At 28.4% G+C, this 20530-nt stretch overlaps 1 protein-coding gene across 1 annotated transcript in view; it reads right to left on the bottom strand.

Moving 5' to 3' along the window:
- Positions 1-20068, bottom strand: part of LOC107448735 (transforming growth factor-beta-induced protein ig-h3-like) — a 44928-nt gene extending 24860 nt beyond the window's left edge. The window contains exons 1-2 of the mRNA XM_016064040.3: positions 19781-20068; positions 2188-2286 (exon numbers count right to left, since the gene is read on the bottom strand). Coding sequence (XP_015919526.2) covers positions 2188-2286; positions 19781-19893 — 212 coding nt within the window. The 5' untranslated portion in view covers positions 19894-20068. The remainder of the gene's footprint in view (positions 1-2187; positions 2287-19780) is intronic.
- Between the last annotated feature and the right edge of the window lie 462 nt (positions 20069-20530).

Raw genomic sequence — 20530 nt, 5'->3', positions numbered from 1 at the left:
CCTGGTAAACCGTTACCATATGAACGGGAAAATTACCAAATGAATGCTTTAAATATCATATATTTTGGTTTTATTAATTAGAGTTTTGATTTTTTTTCTGCCAGAAATGTCATTATCATACAGTTCTGTAGTTTTTCCAGAATTTTTTTCTTCGTGCAAATCACAAGTATGGATGTATTTAAAATACTATATTAAGAATATTTTAACAAACTGAAAATTGTTTTGGTAGCACTTAAACACATTTCAATTCGAGCAAAGGGATTAAACACGAAAAGCTAAATGACTACTTTATTGAAATTAAAATACTGAAAGGAAGTAACTTAAATAACTTTTGAGTGGAACTAATTTAATATTATGATATTATGAAAAATGCTTAGGAAGTTTAATTAAAAATGCTTATTTCAAAATTCATCTTGATAAACTTATGAGAACATTTGAGGACATATTTGTTTATAATTATTATAAGTTACATATTTTTTCAAATGCAAATTAAAAGCATATATCTAAATGTATATTTGATTTCTATATAGTTAAATTAGGGTTTTCTATATAGTTAAAACCTCGTGAGTTTTAATTAAATTTTTTGGTATAATATAGTTAATTTTTTTCTAACTATTTCAGTTTAGCTGCAGGTAACTAGTTTAACTATAACATAATAGAGTTATTTATCAAGATTTAAGAAATTAAACAAAATTGATGTGAAAAATGAAATGTCTTAAGTTGCAATGAAACTTAAAGTTGCAATGCATGCAGACTTTTAGTATTTATTGAATTTACTTCACCTCTAACCATATTAAACATGTTGAAATCTTTAACTTTGTAGTTAATTAACATTTAGGTAAATAAATTTTATTGTAATCAAAATTTAGCAAAATTAGTTTTAATTCCTATTAAGCTTTTAATATTGCTAATGAATTGCAAATGAATGGAATTGCTTTTAATATTCAAATAAATGAAAGATAAAGAAAAAAAAAGTTTTTCTTTAATTTCTTGAAAAGCTAATTTGTAAAAAATTAATGAATACTGCTCTAATTTAATATCATCATTGAAACTTTCCTGTAACATTTTCTGAATCGGTAATATGATTTGAACACACGAATAAAGTATCTGATATCATAAGGCTTGGAGCAATGTAGTTATAGGTCACACTTTTTACACAGATGACATTTTTGCATCAAGCTAATCATTAATATTGTTTCCTGATAGATTCTGAAATATACTCTTCATACAGCAGGACAAACAGTGATATGTTATTACTAATGTGAAATTCATGAAATTGTTTCCTTAACGCTCGCAACTGAGCAACTTTAAAATGTGGCTTATCATTTTAATCCATAAAGTTTTTCAATCCAAGAAACATATTTTAAAATTTTCCTTTTTTTCACACATTTAAAATAAATAATATAACATTAAACTGTGCTGAGATTCTCTGGTTGAGACAGTGATATAAGTTACACATCTGAATGAGAAAGGTTTTTAATTATGGTGCAATGTCCCTAAAAATTATTACAGTGACTTAAAACGTATTTGAGATTTTTAATAAGTTAACTTTCTGATCATATACAATGATGCGATAACTCAAATACATATAAAGCGTTATATTATGAATGGGATAAAAATTTCTGGCATTTAAATGCTTCTTGAACCGAATGAATTTCCACTGCTTTGATGTTAAGTTAATTATCACTATAACAATTTTAAGGGAACACTAGACGCTCTGCTACGAGGAAAACTCAGAAGAAATTTTGATTTCATTTCTTACAAAAAACTCTAAAAACATGCACGAAGGATGATCGTTACGAAACACCTTATGCATGCACATGCATTCAGGTTAAGTGGTTAAGAGGTATAAATAAATTATTCACGATTTTGGTAATTCTCAATTTTATTCATATAATATGTGACATTTAAGTAATTATAATTTTTGGTTCAGATAAAATTGCGGTTTTTGTCTAATGTAAAATAGCGATTTTTGTGTAAAATAAAAGTACGCTGGCGCAATAACTGTATTTCTTTAAAGCAAATTTCGTTTATTAATTATAAGAGAATTCAGCATATTAAATCAAAACTAAAAAAAATTAGACTTCAAAAATTTTCATCAAATTAATAAGCAATCTGAATAAATTATTTGGAAATTGGAGTAAAGTTAACAAATTTTTAAAGAATTTAGTAAAAAAAATGACTTGCGTTTTGACTCCACAAATTTCTCTGTTCATCCAGTACTTGCATTCCGTCCAATATTTCTTATTTGTACCTGGAACTTCTTCTACAGCACACGTGTTTGGTCTGAAAAATTAATCAGTTATAATTAAGAATAAAATTAACACAGAGTGATATTAAACATCATATTTACCAATTAATATATTCAAAAATACAACGAGTCGCAAAATTTAAATTTTTTTTTATTCATTCTTAAACTGTACAATATAAGGTTAAGTATAGAATAGTAAAAAGGGTAATATGGGGCTTTTGGCACGTACGCACACACTTTTTTGTTAAAATTTTCAACAACCGTCTTAAATAAATTTGGCTGAATTTCATTGCTCTCAATTTTTTCGTTCAAGGTGTGAGTGGTGAATAGAGGCTGAGATCCTGTTGGTAAAGACTCAAAACATGATTTATCAGTAATTTTCTACCATTTATACGACCATTTTAGTATTTGGAAGGATTCCCTGCTACCTGAATTTGGTTTTCGATTAAAAATATGTTTAAAAATTCCCTCTAAAATGAGTTATTCATTGAGAAACAGTGAACATTAATTTAAATTCTTTACTCCTCTTCATACTGTCAATTTTTACACTATGCAATACTTTGATGAAGGAAATGCTGCAGTTAAAAGTTCAAAGAAAAAAACTGGACTAATGTGCTCAGATGTTAAAGTTTTTGATTAATAAATTTCAGACTTTTTTTTAAAAAAAAATTACATATTTACAAAAATACATAAATTTAAGAAAATATATGCAAACATTTAATGGCAAACATGTAAACCAGCAGTTCCTAATTTTTTCCAGAATAAATAATCAATCTTTTTTCGGCAAAACCCCGACTTTATAAATAACGTTGTGAACGGTATAACCTACAAAAGACTATTTTAAAAATACCTAATTAGAGGAATGAAGGGTTTTCATTGTTTTATCATTAATAATCTTAAATTAAATTATATCTCCGACAATTCAATTTGTAGTACTTGTACTCTATATAATCTAGCTAAAAATTTGTATTTGGTGTATATTCACAAAAGTGAATAAAATTAGCTGAATTATGGTTTACTTCGAAATGAAAACATAAAAGAACTGTTATAAAAGCTGAAAATGTTATTAGGGAAGCATAATTCGTTATTAAAGAATTTAGTTATTTTGATTTGAAAAATGCAATATTTTATGTGTACTTGTTTTTTTCATAATTTGTTCAATATAATGTTGCAAAAAAATTATATTTCTCTAAAAATGCTATTTTTATTTCATTAGCATTCTACTTAAAATAATTCCATAAAGACAACCGAAAGTTGAAATAAATTATGAACTCTAAGTTGGATCTAAGTATAATCAGAGGTTTCAAAACATAGGTTATAAATAGTACTAACTCGCGGAGCCTTTTTAACTCTACCACGAAGCCCCAGGGTTCCACGGAACACTCTTTAGGTACTGTTGATGTAAACTAATTTTTTATTTTAAAACAAAACATTCAGGAATATTTTATGTGTATCCAATAGTAATTTCATCCATAGCTTGTTAATGACCCTTTAGCTATCCCTACCACTCTCCAAATACATTTAAACTTATTAACATTCTAAAAGTTTTCAGTTCTCACTGTTAGAAATTTCTCGGAAAAAATGGTTAAATAGTAATTTGTTTAATTGTTATTTTACCATATTCAATCGAAACAGTTAAATAACCGTAAAAAAGATGATATTCAGTGTGAGAAAAAACGTTTACTGATTGCTTTAGTGTAGGTTATGTAGAAGGCATAATTATTTAGTGTAAGTTTATAGTCTTATGAGTTAGAGATTGCAGAAATATCCGTAATATTATCATAATTAAATGTCGTCTGCGTAAAGACTAATACCAAAAGAAGTAAAAAAAAAATTAGAGCAGCTTTCATTAATGTTTTCAAAATCGATCGTATAGTCTCGCATTCAAAAACAGGATGTTATTCTTCAGTTTTTTTTATATTCTGAAAAGTTCTATTGGCAACGAACTGCCACATCCAATACTCCTATTTATTTTTTGCTCTTGTTTCAGAACAAGAATTTTGTTTCTCTTTTCATGTTCGTTCATTGTTCTTTTCATCCTGAAGGGAAAAAGGTGTTTCTGTCTTGACTCATTTGATTCAAAAAGACGATGGATCTACTAAAAAACAAGTTTCTTCAGCTGTTGGAAGGACTCATTCCCCCCCTCTTCTCATTTACTTATTTTCTATCTTTAACACTTGACTTGACAGCCCGGATAAAAATTATGTTCCAAACATCTCACATCCAATGAAGGTATGGATCTAAAAATACAAAGTACCCAAAGTCATGTTTCTTATTAAAGTTTTTTTTCTTTCTGTTTAATCCTTAAATCCCAAGTTGTCGCAGTCATGGAGTCAAAAATTGAGTTTATTTCATCATAAACAAGAACTTTTGCTAACACAGTGGTAAAAAGAGTTAATATTCGGCATTAGAAAGCTATTTTTAGTTTCCTATCTTGTTAAGAGGATAATCTCGTCTAAGAAAGAAATATTGCATTTAAAATTGGGGATGGAACTAAAGTGTGTTAAAAGCAAAAACGTTAATTTATATGATGCTGAAATATTTTCGAAAAGTCTCACATTTAAGAAAATTTGGAACTAGTATTTTCAGCATACGTGAAGAGCATACATAGATACAAATTTCTCGCATTATACTTTTGTAAAAATTTGTTGATTTATACTTCAGCTGATGTTTTTTGTTCAAAATTCTAGTTTTCGAGTATTTGTATCGTGTAAATGCTCTTTCAGATATGAACAAGTTATATTTGATCTAGAATTTTTAAACATAGGTGTTTTATTTTCTTCATAGTAATAAGGCTTTTTTTTTTAGTATTGCATTGAGAAGCAATGAAGTGATCCCAGAACTATTTTTATTTACTTCCTGAAACGTTGAAATGTCTTAATTTTTGTAACCATTTTCAGAAACTTTTGCTTACACACCTGGAAAGCATCATAAATATTACAAATACATTTCAAGTAGAAATATTGAGCTGACATCTTAGTTATTAGGTAGGAAATTATAGAATTTGTTTTGCTTTGTGTTAAATTCAGCCAATGATTAATTATTGAATGATTTGCTTAACACTTTCTGTATTCTTGTTTCATGATCGGGACAGCATTTTCCGAAACTGACGACGGAACTCTATTTTACCCAAAATTTATTTTGCAAATTCAGTTCCTGATTTTATCACATTTTATGGCAATTTTCAAAAAGATTAAATCAGATACTAAACTATATAATATTTTTAAAAATATAGCGAATACGTAATACTTTTGATGAAACAACTCAGACATGTTTAAAATTCTATCAAACTATTATTTTCTCAAATTGATATAATTTTTCGAGAGAGATTTTCATAGGAGGCATTTTTAAGAGCAGAAAAACTGTAAAAAATTTTGCGGCAGTTGAAGAAGCTTCGAAAACATAAATAAAACATTGTGAGCTACGGTGGTTACTATTGGCTTTAAGAGGACACAAATAAAAGTTACGTAAGAATTTTCTGAAACGGTATAACTAAATAATATCTGAATGATTTTGCTGATAAGTAGGTTAAAATAATGACGTAATATATATTTTTTATCAGACTTATTTTTTTCTCTCTATTCATTATAATAATTAAAACATCAAACATTCATTTTGTTATAGTGGTATCTATTATACTTCCTTTTATCATGTTTTGACGTCGGATTACCATTTATCATAAATCAATGTTTTGATGGAATAATAATTATTCCTTCTTGAAGTAATCGAAAGAAATCCTATCAACGGTATAACATACCGCGAGATAATTATCGCCCAACCCGTTTACTAATTTCTCAGCAAGAAGTAAGCGATAGCGTGCGGTTTCCCAACCTGTTGTTATTTTGACTTTCATGAAACCAAGGGAAAGAGCTTGATTTGATTTTTGGCAGAATTGAGGCTGACCTTAAAAGGGAATCAGATCTATGAAATAAACCCTTTTGAGTTGTTTACTGACTTTTGGTGAACGTGTGGTACTTTTAAAATCAGTTTGAACCTGTTAGAAATATCTGAATTGGCTGTTTTCATTTGTTTAAGCCGGCATATCATTTTACAATTTGCAATAAATATATATTTGTACAGTGAGCCAAAAAAAAAAAAAAGACTACCCTGATTAACTTTTGATCTAATGATCTGATCTTCACGTTCTAGGACTCAAACATAATGGTTCAAGGAGGTAACCTCAAATATGCTAGAAATTTTAACTATAAAAAAATTGATTTCAATATATTCAGAATGGAGAATATATCTTTTGTATTGTTAGGTTTTGCTTTTTTAATCTTTTTTAATAATTTTTTTCATGAATTGTATTTTTTAATATTCCATTGAAATGCTGTTCTGGTAAAACGATAGTTTGTGATTAATAAAAAACAAATCTATCTTAAGCTATAATTGGGTACACATTTATTGGGATGATATAAAATACGCTTATTTGATGCCATTAAACGGAGAAAAAAATTCTAGTAAAACTACCGTACTACATGGTAATGACATTTCTGGTAAAAAAAAAACCCCGCATAATTCTAGTAATAAAGACCGAAATATACGGAATTAAAATATTCATTTCATAATTTTTCCTCTCATATCACATAAGGTTACGGTTTAATGGAAACTCTGGTTTTTAAAATTTTGCTTTTTTACCACTTATTTTGAACAAAAAAATACAAAACTGAAAAGCAACTTTAACCGAATAAATGGCTTGTATGCCATGCTCTCGAGTATCATGAGGAAATTGTCAAATTTTACCACATTTACCAAATTTTATCACATATTGTAAAACCATAGTTTATAGTTAATTTACCAGAATCATTACTAAAGCTCTTTGGTAAAAATTACAGAGCTTTTTAGTGTTCCCATAGATCCTGAAACACGATAAATTTTACCATATTCTGTTAGTTTTAACCATACCCTTTTCTCTGTGTAGATAGTGCATACATTGAAATGATATAAAATACAATCTTGCGTTATCAATTTGATTTAAACTATTTAAGATTACATAAAATAATTTCATATGTCACCATGCACACGACATTGGATTCTACAAAAAAAGAAAAGAAAAAAAGAACTCATATGCTATCTAGAGAAGCATAAGAGTTTTCTCCCCTACTTATGTAGAGTAGGATCGGAGTGGGATGCAAACTATATGGGATCCAAAAAAACTCATATGCTATCTAAAGTAGCATAAATTGGATCGAAGATTAACTAATTCTATTGAAGCATTTATCGAAGATTTAATTTAGTATTTAATACTATAAAATATTGAGGAAATTATTTTTCTTTACAATTATCCTTTTGAAATAAAACTAAACGATCAAGTAAACTTAAAATTGTAAATGAAAACTCCTTGGTTCATTTCTCACTTTCAAAAAACTTTATTCTTTGTCTAGAGAACAACAAGAAAACTGCCGCATTCTTTCAAATTTTATTAGTTCGTCATGAAACTTATATCGCTTCAAAGTTTTAATTTAAGCTATATTTTAGTCTGATAATAATTTTTGAATTTCTATTTATATTTTTAGCTAAAACTAAACTGAATAAACCATAGATTTTTACATAAATAACTATTTCTTTACTTCAAAATAAATAATAATGATAATGAAGGCCAATAAATAACAAATAAAATAAATGAAAGCCAAATATTAAAGATCAAAAATCATCACAATCATAATTCATAAATTAGTTTATTTTCACATTCACAATTAGTTCCGGAAAACTTAAATTTATAGCCGAAATTTGGCTACAAAAAGCGAAAAAGAAGGAGATATCTCTCCTATAGTTTGCACAACAAACTATACATTTTTACACAAATAACTATGTCTTTACTTCAAAATTACAATAAAATCAAAATATAAATAAAAGTTAATTTCTAATGTTTTCATAATTCAATTTATTTTCACATTCACAAATAGTTTCGGAAACCTTAAAATTTATTACAGTAATTAGGCTGCAAAAAAGAAAAAGGAGATTTCTATTCTATAGTTTGAGCAACAAACTATACATTTTCATATGAATAACTATGTCCTTACTTTAAATTTCCCATAAAATCAAAATATAAATAAAAGTTTAATTTCTGACATTTTCATAATTCAGTTTATTTTCCCATTCTCAAATAGTTCCGGAAAATCTAAAATTTATAGCTGAAATTTGGCTACAAAAACGAAAAAGAAAGAGATATCTCTTCTATAGTTTGAGCAACAAACTATACATTTTTACATGAATAACTATGTCTTTACTTTAAAATTCTAATAAAATCAAAATATAAATAAAAGTTTAATTTCTGACGCTTTCATAAATCAATTTATTTTACATTCACAAATAGTTCCGGAAAACCTAAAATTTATAGCCGAAATTTGGCTACAAAAACGAAAAAGAAAGAGATATCTCTTCTATAGTTTGCGCAACAAACTATACATTTTTGCATTAAATAAAAGTTTAATTTCTGACGTTAAAAAGTTTATTTTCACATTCACAAATAGTTCCGGAACCTTAAAATTTATTGCAGTAATTTGGCTGCAAAAACGAAAAAGGAGATTTCTAGTCTATAGCGTGCTCAATAAACTATACATTTTTACATAAATAACTTTTTGTTTACTTCAAAATTCCAATAAATGAGAGCAAAATGCATAAGTTTAATCTCTAACGTTTTCAGAAATTAGTTTTCTTTTCAAATCCATAAAAAGTTCCGGAACCCTAAAAATTTATGACATCAATTTGGCTACAAAAATGAAAAAGAAGCAGATTTCTAGGAGTGTTAATGAACTAAAACCGAGCTGGATGAAGATGTTTCATCACAACCATCTGTCATATCTAAATGCGAATAATTACATTTAAGTTTTCCCCTCTTACCTCATCAGTCAACAACTAATCTTAGAACAGTGTCATTTCCTCACATCCCACGAGGTATATACATTGTAACTAGTTCAAGCAACCCTCACTCCTGGTATTTTTTGTTTGCAATTATTTACGATTTTTTAGCGGAATCTAGATAAAAACGTAATATTTCGTACGGTGATTCCTCGAAGGTTTGGTCATCATATGACGTAACACTTTCTGACAAATTAATGTCAATTTTAATAAGAGTTGTGCGATTTGTAACTATTGTTCTTGGCTGTTAGGTTAGGGTTTGTCCGTATTAAACCAGCAAGTAAATTTAGTATTTTTTTTTGGTAAAAAAAATTGGGAAAAACCGAAAGAAGGATTATGTCACTCCTGTCTAAGTTAAATAGCGACGAGGAAGAGAAATTCTTATTTTTGAATTTGTTGCAAGGCCTTGCGATCATTTCTGAGAATAATTCAAAATGCCTTTCATAAAAAGGAGCTTTTCCCATTCTTTTCACTTTTATAGAATCATTGTGATAGAAATTTTAGGGAATCTTGCGTCCATGTAACGAATTTTTCCACACTTATATACCTCATTCATTAACATTAGACAATTATTTTTTTAAATATAAATTGAAGTGTATTCTTTGGCGTCCTAAATCAAGCAGACAATTAAAGCAAGTTGATTCAATTTTGTTATTATTTTCTTAACTTAAAATATTGTAAAAATGTGAATATTCAAAAGCTATTGGGAGACTTAAAAAGCAATCAGAAAGCTTAAAACATTCATTAATTTCTTATTAATAAGCTTAAATTGAGATCATAACATTAGTATGACATTATGACACATGAAACATTAATAATTTGAGATTATGGCAAATGTTTGTATACATTATTTATCTATTATAAATGTTTGTATGACATTTTCTTGTAATTTAAATTCAAAAGATTTTTCAAAAAGGAGTTCAAATAAAAAACCTTTCGATTCCATAAAATACGGTATAAAAGTTTAAATTTTACTATTTACTGAAAATTACTATTTTTATTACATTTAATTATAAATTATTTTAAATAGTTAGCTTACGTTAAACACCTAAAGTATAATAGAGTATATTTGTAGCAAATCTCTAGTTTGAATCATATAGTAAATATTTTTTATTCCCTGCTATCTTTTGTAAAAAGCATTCCACAGAGTAAAATACAATTGAATCTAACGTTAATTACTATAAATAATAAAATTTCGATAAGAAAATGAGATAAAAAAGTGAACAATATTATATTTAGCATTTTAAAAACTTGTGGTTATGAAATACAGCAAGAAGCACCAGTGCTTTTTTCTGCTTTAAATGGAAAATCTTCATAAGGAGGCACACTTCCAAGCAATAATTTTTCTAATTCACATTTTGTTGCAGTTATTTAGTTCTAAGAGATCTACCATTGATAAATTTTACCATAGAGATCTACAAAATCTACCATTGATAAATTTTTGAATATGAATGTAAAAGAAAATTCAAACTAAATTTTATATTTTAGTACATCTATAATTCTGATAATCTAATAAATTTTTTTTATTAACTATTAGATTGTTTTTTAGAGTTAAAAAATACCAAAATATGTTTCTGCTCGTAATTAGAACGTTAGAAAAATATATAAAAGGAACATCGATGACTTAACTGCCACAAATAGTCATACAATCATTGAAATTTTTTATAATAAATACTTAGTTAATCTCCTTGATTTTGTTCAGCGATAAATAATGTAACACGGACATAATTACAATACAAATTACAAAAAAAAGATTTATTTAAAACATCTTAATTGAAAAGTCCCGTCTGGATTAAGCAAAGTTAAAAGATAAATGCGTTAACTGAGACCGCCCACAGTTGATTTTTCTTTGTCACCTAAATTGTTTCTTTATTTTACGAGGTCGTAAAAAATTGCTCTCGGCCCACAGATGTTTATTGCGATGGACCACATACTATTTTATTGGACGGATGGGTGACATATGTCGACTCACTCGGGACCTTGAAGCTTCTTTTAGTTGGTATTTAATGCTTAAACATGCCCTTGAAAGGAGGGATGACCCGGTTGCAGACCACTTCATTTATTTTTTTTATAATCAGGAGAATAAAACGAGAGGGCGTGTTAATTTAGCGTTTAGCTCATTCTGATTTGAATTCATAATTTAGAGCTTGAAAGATTTTGAAAAAAGAGTTTGGAACAAGCATAATGAAGCAATTTCAATGTATTTAAATGCATTTTTTATATCTGTAATGGGTTTTCTTATCTAAAATGAAATCGTGGTTTTTTTGGTATGTATTTTCATATATGCTTTATCTAAGATTTTGGACCAAACATTTTGGGAAAGAGATTTGGGAAAAGAGATTTGAATATACTTTGATGTCTTTTTTATTTGATTTTGTGTCTGGAAGGGTGTACTCTTGCACCCTTCCAGACACAAAACTACACAAACACTTGCGACGATTTTCAAAACGCTAGAAGATTTATGCATCTATTGGGGCGTTTCTGGATTGCTGTGAACAAAAATTTTCTTTCACCAACTAGACTAACCGGCTAATTAGAGTTCTTAAATCTCTTTTGGAACTCTCTGACTCTACAAACAGAATTTATTGCAATTTAATAGACAAAGGAAATTTATCGCCAATTGAAATTTTGACCCTTTTTCGACATAAACAAACTAACGGACACAAAACTATGCGGAAAAAGAAGTCTGGAGAAATTACTTTGCTGTATGGTAAATAAAATACATTTTTTCATGCAGTATGGTAAATAAACACAACAAATTACATTTTCGCATACAGCTGAGAAGACACTTGTATGACAAGAAAATCTAATGAAAAAATTTGAATGATTAATGTCTAAAGCGTCTCTTGTAACATGAACACTTAATACACACTTTAATAAGAAAAATTTCGAATTTACAGTCATTTTCTGTCCTAAGTTTAAGCTAGAATGGAAAGTTAATGAACCATTTTTAAGAATGACTCACATAAAAACTATTTATGTCCAAAAAATATAGGTTTCGATGTGAGCATTTGTGAAATTCAGATCTAAAGTGTCCGATACAACTCAGGCATATGATTCTTCTCCTAATTAGCGTAATTCCGCGAATCTCAAGATCGTTGATTCGTGCTCAGTAATTTATATTCTGACAGAATTTTCTCGGAGCTCTACTAATCTAAAATTAAATTTTTGTTACTTCGTTAAAATTTCGTTTACGAAGCATATACACTCTATAACAAAAAAATCGACGCACCAACAACGCACTAAGACGCGCAAAATCGACGCTCGATCAGGCTGGAATGATGCCGACTGGGGACGTATAGTCTTTAGCGACGAATCCCGCTTCCAACTGTGTCCTGACGATCATCGAAGACGTGTTTGGAGACGCAGAGGGGGGATTTGCCTTCACTATTGCACGCCACACCGGCCCTCAACAAGGCATTATGGTCTGGGGTGCCACTTCCTTTGACAGCCGGACCCCTTTGGTTGTCATTAGTGCTACACTTACTACACAGCGGTACGTCGACAACATCCTAAGACCTGTTTTGCTACAGTTCCTTTTGCAGCACTCTGGGCTGGTTTTTCAGCAGGACAATGCCAGACCACATACGGCACGTGTTGCTATGAACTGTCTGCAAGCTTGTCAAACTCTTCCTTGGCCTGCCAGATCACCAGATCTCTCTCCCATCGAGCATGTCTGGGATATGATGGGAAGGCGATTGCATCTGGCACGGAATGTTGATGACCTCGTTCGACAATTGGATCGAATTTGACATGAAATACTGCAAGAGACCATCCGGGAGCTTTATCGGTCTATGCCACGCCGTGTGGCAGCTTGTATCCAGGCTAGAGGCGGGTCAACACCTTATTGAACTTGTTACTGTAACTATGCAATAAATTATTCAATTGCTCTGAAATTTTAATCATTTACTATTCTGTACATTGTCTTCCTATCCACTAATTTTCGTTTCAATCGGACAACTCCTTCTTGGTGCGTCGATTTTTTTGTTATAGAGTGTATTTCCCCCTAACTGTCATCCTATTTTTTTTCTAAGTTCTTTTCATACGAGATAGCGACTTTTTTCTTACATTGATTTGCTAGAGAAAAATGCAATTTCAAATAAACTTCGAGAAAAAAAATTTAACAATTAGTTATAAATTTAATTTTAAAATATAAAATTAATAATAATAAATTATAAATTTAATAATAAATTATAAATTTAATAATAAATTATAAATTTATTTAATAAACTACTGAGGCAAGCACAGAAATATAAAATTGGTTAGGTTAAAAGTAATTCCGAAATGTCAAGCATTTAAAAGATTGTTCGCTAGAAAAAATGGTGTTTTTCTCATTTTTTAAAAAATTATATTTTAATGAGTAGCACTTTTGTTGAAAATTCCGATTTGTAATAGAAGAATTATTTTATCGCTGTGACATATTTGTCCCTTTTCTATTTGGATACGATTGGATCGAATTAATTTTTAATAAGATAATACGACATGGAAATCTCGAATTGTGTATTTCAGTTATCATTTTCAACGCAGCTCACTGCCATCGTAATTTCGAATTTCGTTCTTATTATTTGTTTAAAAAAATTTCTTTCTCTCTTTAACTTTTGTAAATGGTTCTTTTAAATATCCTCTATGTACAAGAGAAAGAAAAATTAAGTACTAAGAAAAGAAATACATTGAGATAAAAATTTCAGATAATTCCTTCTTTCCGCAATCCCTTGTCTGTGTCTGACAACGTTACAAAAGTAAGTAGGCTTAATGCAAAAGAAAAAAAAACTTCACTTTTGATTGCCTTTTTTTGACAAAGTTTCAACTCTGATGCTGAGTGCATTGTAATATTTTGAAGGATGACCTAATAAGAAACTACTTATGAGCTAAAAAATACAGATTTTGTCGCGAAAATCTGCGACATTAACTTCTAAATTTTCCTTCGTAATTTTAACATTTAAAGCAGGTTTAAAGACTGATACTACTTAGGTCCAAAAAATGTAAGTTTCGCAATTCCAGATTGCAAAATTATTTTCTGAAGTGTTCCATGTAACTTTAAAACTTAAAACAGGTTTACAAAGAAGAAAAGAAAAAAAAAACGTTATCTTTGCTTGTTTTTTCAGGCAAGGTTACAACTCCAATGCAAAATGTCTGGCATCATTTTAAAGAATGCCATGCGAAATCTACTAAGGTCTTAAAAATATAGTTTTAGCACCATGCACAAATTTGCTATATTAACTTCTAAACTGTCCCTTGTAACAATCAATCTTTAAACTCGTTTGTAGAGAAAAAACTCAATTTTTTCTTACTTTTTTTTAAAGATAAAGTTAAAACCTAAATGTGAAGTATATGACATAAGCTCTAATATTAATCTAATTAAATACTTAATTTAAATTTTTTAAAATTTATTCAATTTTTCTGTATAATATATCTCAAGTTTATTTGTGACTATTCTTTATTGCTATCAATCATAAAATAAAAATATCAAAATTTTTTCTGTTAATTAAGAACTAAACAAAAATTCGCAATTAAAAAAATAAATAAATTCATATCTGTTTAAAAATTTAAATAAAAAAAATTTAATATTTTTTTAAATAAGTAATTTATTAGAATAGTTTGAATTGCGGACAGTTTGAAAGCCAAGGTGTGAATTCTTCTTACTAATGGAATCATCCCCTATTAGATAATTTATTATATTATTGGTTGTGTGCATGGTTTTCTGTAATCACCACCCTTAATTTATATTTTCAGAATTCCTGCCAAAACTGAGGCCATAAGAGAGCGCTCGAGCACTCATTAGAGGTTTCAATTTAATATGTAAACAAGGAAAAAACAAAAACGTTAAATAATAGAGCGAATCCCTACAGAAGTTGGAATTAAAAACAGCACAGCCTTTTTGTTTGCTGGAGGAAGCAGAAAAGTGATGAAAGATGACAGGGAAAAATCTTCGAGTTTTAACAAGCAATTAAACTGGTTTTTATCCCACCTTCTTCGTGATTTGTTAAATTTCAATAGCGTTCTTTTTTCAAGTTTTAATATTAATTTGCATCACTTAATAGAGATACTTTCTTCATTCAGAAAATATATACATAGGATGGGGATTCCGGCACACCCTATATAATAATTATTATTCCGATTAATCTTTATTTTAAATTAAAATAATATTAAATATAGAGCCTAGTTGTTTTAGAATTATAAATGCAAGAAAAATCCTTTAATTGTCACAAATGACAATTTTAATGCTTATTGAAGGAATTGTAATTTGATAAAGTCTTCGCGTTCCTGTTAAAATAGAAATGTGTCATGATAAGATTGATGGTGTTTAGAAAGAAAACAAAAGCCTTGAAAAAATACGGAAATTATTAATGCTCCTGCAGATCATAATATCTGTCAGAAGTGCTTTTTAACTCTTGAGTTTGAAGATGGTTGTTTTAAGAAAACTGTTTTTATTTTTATTTCTGTCATTTTTTTGCCATTTGTGTAACACTCTAAATAGTATTTTGATGTTCTTCTTTTTCTTAAGTTAGCGTTTTGGTTATAAAAATAATTTTCAAGGGAATCAGTTTAAGTATCAAAATCTACACACCTGTAAGCCCTAGAAAGAAAATAATTTTACGAATGCTAAATATGAAATATGTCAAAGAATGTTAAAATGAAAATCTATTAAAGAATGCTAAAAAATACATTAGAGAATGCTAAAAAAATATATATTAAGGAATGCTAAAAAAGAAACTATTTGTGAAAAAGTTTTCCTACATTGACAACATACAAACTTGCTTTTTTTGAAAACGTATGAGTTATATTAAGCAAAAAAAAAAAAAAAGAATAGTTAAAACTACCTGAATATGGTTAAATTTACCGTGTTTCTATCTCTATGGGAGCAGTAAAATCTCGGCAATTTTTACTAGAGCCCTTTGGTAATGATTTTGGTCAAATTCACCATAAAATGTAGTGCTATAATATGCGATAAAATTAAATAAATTTGGCAAATTTTGGTAGTTTTATCAGGATTTTTCAGAGCATGGAATAAAAATCATTTATTCGGTTTAATTTACTTTTCAGTTTTGCAATTTTTACTAAATATGTGGTAATAAGAACTATAATTTTGGAACCCAGTGTTTCCAGTAAACATATAAACGGCAAAATTACTAATTAAATTACTGGTTCATAAATACTATATATATATTTTTTTACCAGGACTATTTTTTTTCTTCAGATTGTCATTACCATACATCACGGTAATTTTACTAGAATATACAGTGCTAAAAATTCTAGATCAAATTACGGGATAAAATACCGGCACTTTGGGTGCATCATCCGCAAAATACATTTAACATTAAAATCCATTTTTATGGTAAAATATTATACAGTAATTTTTTAGTAATATTAATTTAATTCGAGTAATTTATTGATTTTACAGTAATTATTACTGAGAAAATTACGGAATATCAGATATTTTGATCCATAACATGTGTCGGTGAAAATGAATTTTACGGTAAAAAGCATCGATTATATGATACCGGTACTTTTTATCGTACTTCGATTTGGTATATTTTACAGTGTATGTGCGAATTGCGTACACCGTTAAAAATTTTAGAGCAGTTTAAACCATAATATATCGTTTGAAATTTTAGCAAATTTAATATCACAGTAAAAATGAATTTTACGGTAAAGTGGATGTTAAGGTGGATGCAGTCTGTGTGTCAGTACTTTATACCATAATTTGATCCAGAATTTTTTACAGTGTATGCATGTAGATAACAATTATATAGCTAAGTAAAATTAATTTAAATCGTATCAAATCAATGATATTTCAATTAGTTACCTTTACGTGTAATAGAATCTTAATCACTTGTTAATTGAAATAAAATTTTTTATGTAAAAAATTCACTAATGTGGTTGGAAGTGAATGAGGATTCATTCATAAATCAACCTTCACGGTGAATCACAAAGCCTCGAAATAGGATACAAACGCGAAGAGAGAGCAAGGTCTTTAACAAATAACTTCCTCATTGCTTTCATTCTGGCGGAAGAATCTTATCTTTAATTTAATTGTAATCAAATTTTATTTCTTATGTGATACATTTGAGACCGGTACGGCAATTAAGGATTTAATTCGATAATTGTTGCGTTCGAAATCGTGATTTTCCTACTCTGTTCACCTTACGAAATAAGACACACATTTTGAACAAAAGGAAAGTCCATATTTATTATTACTATTTTTATCTAATTTGTAAAAATAAACTTAATTATTAAAACGAAATTTTAAAACATAACTTTGGGGATTAGCAGTTTGGTATGAATAATACCGCGAAACTGGAGAGGAAATAATTCACATAAATGCCGATTCTCTAGTTAACGATATGAGTTCCTCACCACTCTTCAATGGTCCTTGGAAATGCTTTCTGCTCTTATTTGCCTCGTGACTACCGTGGTTTTTCAAATTTTGTTTATCGTTTTAAATTTATTTTCCATTTTTCGTGAGCAACTCTGCGTTTCCTTTTTCCCATTCTGTTTTGTTTATTTCAAGGGCGTTTTCTATTTTGTTTATTAATTTCATATTGAACGCTTGAAACATGACAACTTTTTCCACCTTTATAATTTATGTAGAGAATGAAATAGTTACATTATCAAATATACATTCAAAATATTTCAAACAATATGTAATTGTCAAAGATAATTTATTGATTAGTTCATTAATGAACTGATTTATTGATTTTAAGAAGAATGACTTTTGTTTGCGGCAAGGGTTTCAAAATTGCTCCATGTGGCAGTACACTTTCGAAATTTAAGATTATCTCTGGCACCCCGGTATGGCACTTTGTTTGAAATATAATATTTTTTTCTTCTTAAACTGTATGCTTCACATGCGTAAAACTATGAAACAGAAACTATGGAAGTAAGTTGCGAAAATATAAACATAATTAATACAATAAATTATACTTAAAGTATACTCAAGTATTTTAATTAATTAGAAACTAATTAAAATACATAATATTAAAAGTATTTATAAGAGAAAATATAAATGAAGACAAATACACTCAAATGTACTGTGAATTCCTTTTTTATGATGTGTGAGTTTTTCGCTCATTAATTATACTGTGGAATCGTTGAATAAAGCTACTCACATTTCTTTTTCGATATTCATTTTAGAGTGATAATAACTCTTTTGAACAGTAAATAATAAAAACCCAGTTTTATCACATAGATGTGAAGTAACAAAGGGAATATGAATTTTCATTTTGACTTGGGCAAATGAAAAGAAGTGAATAATTAAATTAATGGACACGAAGCAAATGATCATGATTTGAGCAGGTGAACATAAATATTAGCTCGAAGTCGGGGGCAACTCATGGCACCCTTAGGTGTCATGGCACACACTTTGGGAATCACTGAGCTAGTGTTTATTAATCTATTTACTTTTCTTAAATCTTTAATGTCCATTGCATTTTTTTATATTGTGGTTGACGTATTTTCAATTATTCCTTTTATTAATTTTTTTATGTTTATAACTTCATTGGAAGTTTTATAGTTTTAAACTTTTTAAGATAAAAACTTGTTTTTTATGGATATCATTGGAATAATGCTTAAATCATATCTAGCCAGAAAAAGTTTTATTTCTGTTTGATTTTTTAGAAGCGTTTTTCACATGTTCTGCGAAATTTTTTCGTATTTCTCCTTCTGGTTACATCTCTTCACTCAGATGGTTTTTAAAAGACGTTCTGCAGAATCCTAGGATTCGGTAGATCAAGTAGGGACAAGTCGGGAACACTTGGGATTTTATTTAGTTTTTTTTTTTGTTGCAAGTGATGATTTTTTAAACGTGTAATTCTATTTATTACAATATTTATATAATTTAAAAAATATTTTTTTTACAAAAGGCAATCGAAGTAATATATTAAATAAATTACGAAACGAGCATGCATTTACTAAAAATTGCATTCTCACCCTATTTTTCAATTCAAAATAAAATAACTAAATTCATCAATAAATAATTAGGCTTCTTTAAAAAACATTGATACCACTTATAAAAGTTCCTTTTCGAAAATCTTAATTTAGCTTATTTTATTCGTTTTCTGCTTATTTGTACTCCAAAACAAATAAAAAACTAGATAGGATACTGTTCCAGTCCTAAAATTTAAATTGATTGAGATAAAATCTGATGTTTTAACTATTATTTGTAAGTTAATGAAAAAAATCATTTATCACGTTAAATATTTTCAAAATAATTCGTTGCCTTTTGCCAATATGTTAATGAAATTTTTGCTGTACTAGCTGTAATGATCATTGATCAAAAATTGGAAAACCAAACAAAAAATCATAATATTTTGCATATACCAAAAAGTTCTTGACATTTTTTAATCATCATTTATTCGAGTATAATTTATTACCTGGTCTCAAAACAAATCGTTTTAATATTGTTTTTTTTAATTAATAATTTTTCTGCTTAAATGATATTGAGTAAAAAATAGCACGCCTATAGAAAAAATTGTTTATTAATTTAATTTCACTGTTTGTTATTTTCATTGCATAAAATTAAATAAAGAAACTCATTTGTTTTTATTAAAAGAAGAAATTTGAACGTAATTACCATAACCATAATTATCTTACATTAAAGCATTTATACTTTTATACAAACTGATTTTGAAATTTCAAATGCAAATAATAATTTTTATTTTAACTTACCCTTGACTCTGGGCTAGTTTTAAGTGCCATTTCGGGATTCGTTTGGACTCCACGCTCCAAAATGAAGAAATGATGAAAATCAAAGAAAACTTCAATACATTGTTATTAAACATATTTGCACAATTATATTTTTTAATAATTTGAAACAGAAATTTTTGTTGCAATTAGCAATTGCTAATGTGCAGCTGCAAACGGTGAGTTGAAGCTGCTGTTTAGAAGGTATTCCAAGATACAAAAGAGAGAAGAAAGTCTTCCTCCTCATCCTTGGAGTTTTCGTTTGTTGAAGTGGGCGGGGATTTATATGCATGACGTCACTTTGACTGACAGATGGTGACCGAAACTTTGATTCGTTTGACCTTTCTCGCTTCAGGTAAGTGATATAATTAAGGGAGAGGTGATTTCTTAGTTTATTCATATCTGGCTACCGGGAAAGTAATTTGTAGCTTTTTTGGTGTATAAATAAAACATAAAGTTACGTATAAATAACGTATAAATGTTTCTAAAGAAATATATATATATATAGGGGATTCACAGTTTGGTGNATATGTATATGTATATGTATATGTATATGTATATGTATATATACGTACGTGCGAAATAGCATAATATAGGGTCAGTTTTTCGCTTATTAATATAACCAGGTTTCATTTATGCTTGCTAACTTAACCCCCATAACGTGACCCAGGGTCGAATCCCAGCGATGACTAGTCGATACGAATTGTGTTACGGTTCTCACTGATCACTCCGCTC

This window comes from Parasteatoda tepidariorum, chromosome 1 (assembly GCF_043381705.1).
Source record: "Parasteatoda tepidariorum isolate YZ-2023 chromosome 1, CAS_Ptep_4.0, whole genome shotgun sequence".
Lineage (NCBI taxonomy): Eukaryota > Metazoa > Arthropoda > Arachnida > Araneae > Theridiidae > Parasteatoda > Parasteatoda tepidariorum.
This window is presented reverse-complemented; position numbering and strand designations above follow the sequence as displayed.